Genomic DNA, 6,989 nt, shown 5'->3' with positions numbered 1-6,989 from the left:
GGCCGTAGACATTCTTCCCGCACTGTCAGTCCTTCAGGTTGGGGGAATGCGAAGCTCACGCGTTGTTCTAAACTCCTACTCCATCCTTGTATGTGCCCAAATCCGGGGTAATCGGCCACGTTAGCCAGCTGATCTCAGGATTCCGGCTCTTCCCCACTGACGATACGGGACTTAATTGCAGATCTGGGACTTGGAACCCAGACTTTCTGATTTTTAGAGCCAAGGTCTCCCCGCTGAAGTGGAGTCGACCCTCCGCGACCCCAAATCGTACTGTGGTTTCAGACCCAAACAGAGCAGAGCAGATCTGGTCTATGTATGTATATATGCTCATATATACATCTCCATCCCCTCCATCTTACCTCCTTCCCTTCCCCACAGCACCTGTATATATGTATATATGTTTGTACATATTTTTAACTCTATTTATTTTATTTGTACATATCTATTCTATTTATTTTATTTTGTTAGTATGTTTGGTTTTGTTCTCTGTCTCCCCCTTTTAGACTGTGAGCCCACTGTCGGATAGGGACTGTCTCTATTTGTTGCCAATTTGTACTTCCCAAGCGCTTAGTACAGTGCTCTGCACATAGTAAGCGCTCAATAAATACGATTGATGATGATATGTTTGTCCGTATTTATTACTCTATTTTATTTGCACATATTTATTTCATTTATTTTATTTTGTTAATATGTTTGGTTTTGTTCTCTCTCTCCCCCTTCTAGACTGTGAGCCCACTGTTGGGTAGGGACCGTCTCTATATGTTGCTAACTTGTACTTCCCAAGCGCTTAGTACGGTGCTCTGCACACAGTAAGCGCTCAATAAATACGATTGCATGAATGAATGGTCTTTGCAGCACAGCAGACTCGGTCAGTCAGTTGGATTTATTGAGCGCTTACTGTGTGCAGAGCACTATACTAAGCGCTTGGGAGAGTTCAATATGACAATAGTACCAGACACATTCCTTGCCCACAAGGAGCTTACAATCTGGATGTGCTTTGTTTTTGTGTTTTATGGTATTCATTAAGTGCTTCTGTGCCAGATCCATAGATCTTCCAAAGCAATGTGACATACCTACAGGCCAGGATAGGCCAATGCTCGTTAAGTATTCCAACATTATCATCTGGAAGATTTTTCTTCAGGGAAATTCATCTCTTCATTCAACAGATGAATTGCTGCTGCCAAGATATCACTCTTCATTAGGAGTCAACGCTCAGGTCAGAGAAACATTTTTACTAAGTATGTACTGCATAAGAGCAATCGCCTCTGATGTGAACTGTTTTTGTATTTTTTCAAAGTTACGGCAAGCCTATCTATTTTTGGCAAAGCCACCGTAGCCAAAGACTCTAAAAAGGAAAGAAAAAAAGAAAAAAAAACCCCAAAGAACTGTGAACTCACCACTGCCTTACATGACTCATTCTTGAAGTGCTATCTAAAGAGTTTTGATATTGACATCTACGAGTTATCTATTTTTATTTTGAAGATGAATTTCATTATCAACTGTTTTAGGATTTTCTTGGAAAATGTGGAACATTTCAAGAATTGTTTAGGATAGGAAAAATGATGACGCCATGACATGTTTAAGAGTAGTTTAACAGATTCTGGGCACTTGAGCCTGTTTGGCTTAAAAAAAAATCTGATGCTGGAAAGTAGTTTCTCTTTTTTTTTTTAGCCCGTACACACATCTTTCTCTATGGAAACCTCTCCCCAAATCCACCCCCTCCACCTGAGCATCTGACTGCATTCCTTCACACCTTACCAAAACACTTGCCCCCTCCCTGGTTTCTCTCCCTAACCTTCATCTTCAACTGTTCGCTTTCCAGTGGCTTTTTTCGCACTGCTTTCGAACATGCTCATATCTCCCTTATCCTAAAAAAAAACCCTCCCTTGACCCCCCAAGGCTCCCTCCAGTTAATGCCCCATCTCCTCCTACCATTCGTTTCCAAATTCCTTGAAAATGTTGTCCAAACCCGCTGTCTCAAATTCCTCTTCCCTAATTCTTTCTTTGACCCCCTCCAATCTGGCTTCTGTCCCCTTCACTCCACAGAAACCATCACTGGTGATAATCTTCTTGCCAGATCCAACAGCCTCTACTTCATCCTAATCCTCCTCCTCGTCCTCTCAGCTGCCTTTGACTCTTTCGACTATCCCCTTGTGAAATCATTATCCAATCACTATCCCCTGACACTGTCGTTTCCTGGTTCTCCTCCTATCTCTCTGGCCTTTCCTTATACTCCTTCATGGGCTCCTCTGCCTCCCACCTCCTAAATAACTGTGTCCGGGGGGGAATCTCTCAAGGTTCAGTTCTGAGTACCTTTCTGTTCTCCATCTACACCCCCTCCCCTGGAGAATTAATTCACTCCCGTGGCTTCAACTACCTCCTCTGTGCGGATGATTTCCAGATCTCTCTCCCTCTCTGCAGTTTTGCATCTCTTCCTGCCTTCAAGACATCTCGACTTGGATGTCTTGCCGTCGCCTCAAACTTGAACATGTTAAACACAACTCTTTCCCTTCTTACCAAGCCGTGCCCTCCCCTGGACTTTCTCATCACTGTAGACAGCACCACCCTCCTTCCTACCTCACAAACAGGGCCAAGGGGCCTGCTGGGAGAAGGGAACCGGCTGCTCCTCTGATTCATGATCTCAGCCCTTCTTATTCCCTTTGCCCAGTTCTTTCTTCCCTCCAGACTGGAAGCTCACTTTGGGCAGGGAACCTCTTTGCCAGCTCTGTTCTATTGTATTCCCCCAGGAGCTTAGTACTGTGCTTGGAACACAGTAAGAACTCAAATAACATTCACTGATTGGTTAATAGTAATAATAATAATGGCATTTGTTAAGCACTTACCATATGCCAGGCACTGTACTAACCACTGGGGTCGATACAATAATAATTACGGTATTTGTTAAATGCTTACTATTTTCCAGGCACTGTTCTAAAATGCTGGCAAATCAGGTTGATGGTGGGACCGCCTGTGGGCTGGGGATGATGTCTAACTTCCTACCTCTTCCACTGTTTAGCACAATGCTTAGTGCACAGAGGTGTTTCAATGCCAGAACTCAATGATGTAAACCACACTCCATAGAGAAACCATAATTTATTACATCATCTACAAAATCGGCTTCTAAATTAGCCCGGTGGAATAGAAACATTGTTTCTTTTGGTGACATATATTGGTCCACACATTCGTCCTTAGGGAACGGCTAAGAAATGTATATGGTTTGTTCATGTTTCCCCTTCCTGCACACCCCTGAAGAATCCCTACACAAATTCACAGCCTCGTGGGCCTTAGCAAACACATTACAAAGATCAGCTCCAAAGTCAGCGGGGAGAAGTTAACCAATACGGACAAATGAACTCAAAGAGACAGATAGGGGCTATGATGTTTGCTCCCATCAGCATCACCTTCCACAAGGCCTGCTCTGATGGAAAGGACGGCTGCAGTTAATAATCAAGTGTATTCTGAGCACGTACTAGGCGTTCGGGAGAGCATGCTAACGGCGGAGGACAAAATTGCTGCCTGCAAGGTGCTTACATTCTAACAGGAAATACAGACGCGAAGCAATTTACAGGAAGAGGAGACTGGAGTGTAGAGTAAGTTAAAAAAAAGCACGTGCTTATAGAGAATGTAAACCGTATGTACAGAAGTATTCTGGCTAGCTGGGAGGGCAGAGGACGTGGTCTTGTCTTGTCTTATGCTGTTGAATCGTTTCCAATCCATAGCGACTCCTTGGACACCTCTCTCCCAGAACGCCCCACCTCCCTCCGCAATCGTTCTGGGAGTGGATCCACAGAGTTTTCCCGATAAAAATCCGGAAGGGGTTTACCATCGCCGCCTTCCACGCGGTCAACTTGAGTCTCCTCCCTTGACTCTCCCGTGCCGCTGCTGCCCAGCACAGGTGAGTTTTGACTTGTAGCCGATGGCCTTCCACTCGCTAGCCATTGCCCGAGCTAGGAATGGAATGGGTAGGCCCCTGCTTGACTCTCCCTCACGTCGCCGAGACTGGTAGAGGACTGGAAACTTTTCAGGTGAGATCCTGAGGGGGATAAAGGCTGTGGAGAGGCAGAAAAACTGGGGAATGTCGCTTGGAAGAGCTGTGGTTTCAGAAGGGGGAAGGTGCGGTCTTGCCGCTCCGAAGAGGGAGGGTGGGATTGAGATGTGTGACAGAGGCACTGAGCGTAAATTCGTCTGAGAGGAATGCAGAGTGTGAGTTGAGGCCCTAATGGGAGAAGATGGAGGATGTGTCAAAAGGGACACTGACAGAACTGATGCCATGTCTTACGGATGACGGTTAGGAATTTCTGCTTGATGCAGAGAGGAACGCGGAATGCTGCTGTACAAAAGTGATCCAAGTAGCACGGTGAAGTACGGACTCAGGAAGGGAGAGAGGCTGGAGGTGGAGTGACCAGAGAGGAGGATGGTTCCGTTTCTGAGCACCTGAACCCGGGGAGGTCGCTGATACGATAGAAAGGAAGGGGGAAATCCGGGAAATGGTATGGAGGAAGGACCGACAGAGATTCAGCAACAGATTGAAGGTGAGAGTTCAAAGAGAGGAGTCGGAGAAAATATCGCTGTCCCAGGTCTTGGCCGTGGTGACCAACTGGGATGGGAAGGGAGATGGAGCAGAGGTTTGGGGAGGGAAGATGAGTTTGGTTTTTAGACATTTGAGCTTAAGGTGTCCTAGAGCAATAGAATACATTTTAAGAAAAATAAATATTTGGCATAACACACACATATATATATATATATACACACAAAATACAAGGTCAGTTTTTGTTTTCCCTTCTCAACAGTTACAGTCCACTAAGAAAAAGCATAACTTACTATTTACAAGCATGCTCTGGGGTCAATAGTGTCGACTCAGCAATAGCCCAAGTTGAAGGGCACAATTATCGTCACAAGCTCAGAAAACACTGGATTTTTTAAGAAATAAGAAATTCATTGTTTGGGTCATCTCCACCCGAGCCAACCACCCGCCCTCCCTCTATTAAAAGGCAAAAAAATGTTCAATATGAAACCAGTCTTTTTTTTTTCCCCTATATTTTCAGCAAATACATTTCTGCAGGAATGTTCTCGCCCTCCCGTCACGACATTCCTTTCCCCGCCGACATTCGCCTCCAGATACTGCCCAACGAGCAAACAGCGCAGTCTCTTTTCCAAGACGACTAAACGGAGTCCCCGGGGTGGTTAAAATCGGAAGAGATCGATGAAGTGCTGAGGAGACACCGGTGTGAAACAGCTGTCTGGATCGCTGGCCGTGCATGGGTGTCCAGAGTCCTGCAGGGGAAAGAACAGATGTGTACAGTCCGATGCCAACATTTGGAGGACACACGGTTAGTTCTGGTTACAGACCCTAAAATGACTTAATGGTACCCTTCACATATGGGGCAAGTCTAAGGCAGGAGGAGCAGTGTGGCCTAGTGGCATTTATTTATTTCTATTAATGTCTGTCTCTCCCTCTAGACTGTAAACTCATTGTGGGCAGGGAATGCGCCTGTCTATTGTTGTACTCTCCCAAGTGCTCAGCAGTGCTCTGCACATAGCAAGCGCTCAATCAATATAACTGTTTGACTGATTGATATCAGAGCCCACTGTTGGGTAGGGACTGTCTCTATATGTTGCCAATTTGTACTTCCCAAGCGCTTAGTACAGTGCTCTGCACATAGTAAGCGCTCAATACGATTGATGATGATGATGATGATAAAAATAATAGTATTTGTTAAGCGCTATGTGGCATGCACTGTTTTAAGCTCTAGGGAAGATACAAGTTATCAGTTTGTGCCACATGTGCTTAATCCCCATTTTACAGACGAGGGAACAGACACAGAGAAGTGAAGCGACTTGCCCAAAGTCACACAGTTGACAAGCGGCGGAGCAGGGACTAGAACTCACAACCTCTTACTCCCAAGCCCGTGCTCTTTCCACTAAGCCACGCTGCTTCTCATAATAATGGTACTTTTTAAGCGCTTACTATGTGCCAAGCATTGTACTAAACGCTGGGGTGGGTACGAGCAAATCGGGTTGGGTACAGTCACTGGCCCAGGTGGGGCTCACAGTCTCCATCCCCATTTTCCAAATGAGGTAACTGAGGCCCAGAGAAGTGAGGTGACTTGCCTAAGGTCACACAGCAAACAAGTGGCAGAACTGGGATTAGAACCCACAACCTTTTGACTCCCAGGCTGGGGCTGCATCTGGTAGCAGAGGACCTAAATTTCTAATCTCAGCTCTGTTACCCCTGGGCTGTTTGACCTTGGGTAAGTCACTTCACTTTGCATCTCAATTCCCTTCTCTTTAATATGGAGATTTCATCAGACTCCCTCCCATTAACACTGGGACAGGGATGATGTCCATCCCGATTAGCTTGTCTCTACCACAGCGCCTAGTACAGTACAAGCAACATAATAATGACAATAATAACAACAACCATAACCATAATTCATGGGTGAGGAATTCCTTCAGGAAAACTAAAGAGCGGGAGAGTTAGAAATACATCCCTGTAAAACAGCAGCCTGGGCCCCTGGGTAATACTACTACTACTAATAATAATGATAATAATAATAATAGTACTTGTTAAGCACTTACTATGGGCCAAGCACAGTTCTAAGTGCTGGGGGAGATACAAGTTAATCAGGTTGGATAGAGTCTCTGTCCTACATGGAACTCACACTCTCAATCCCATTTTACAGATGAAGTAACTAAGGCCCAGAGAAGTGACGTGAATAGCCTAAAGTCACACTGCAGACATGTGGCGAACTGGGATTACAAACCAGGTCTTTCTAATAACCGGCCTTTACTTCCCGATAGTCCAAGGCGGGATTCTGGTAAGAGACACTCATTTAGATGATGGAGCAATTGTGTAGAGGGTGTATCTGAAACCTCCCCCCACCTCGCGACCTACCTCTCCTCAGTTTCCAAACACTAAGCCACTGGAATCTGTTGTATGCTCTGACCATTCCCCACATTTTTCCTCCTCCTCCTCCTCCTCCGTTTCA

At 45.5% G+C, this 6,989-nt stretch overlaps 1 protein-coding gene across 3 annotated transcripts in view; it reads right to left on the bottom strand.

Moving 5' to 3' along the window:
* Positions 1 to 4,666: 4,666 nt before the first annotated feature.
* FBXO25 (F-box protein 25) overlaps positions 4,667 to 6,989 on the bottom strand; it is a 56,909-nt gene continuing 54,586 nt past the window's right edge. For all 3 annotated transcript variants that reach the window (XM_038739837.1, XM_038739838.1, XM_038739839.1), the window contains one exon: positions 4,667 to 5,274. In XM_038739837.1, the coding sequence (XP_038595765.1) occupies positions 5,185 to 5,274 (90 nt within the window). In that variant the 3' untranslated portion in view covers positions 4,667 to 5,184. The remainder of the gene's footprint in view (positions 5,275 to 6,989) is intronic.

Source organism: Tachyglossus aculeatus, chromosome X1, assembly GCF_015852505.1.
Source record: "Tachyglossus aculeatus isolate mTacAcu1 chromosome X1, mTacAcu1.pri, whole genome shotgun sequence".
Taxonomy (NCBI): domain Eukaryota; kingdom Metazoa; phylum Chordata; class Mammalia; order Monotremata; family Tachyglossidae; genus Tachyglossus; species Tachyglossus aculeatus.
Note: the sequence above shows the minus strand (reverse complement) of the source record. Positions and strands in the feature narration are given on the sequence as shown.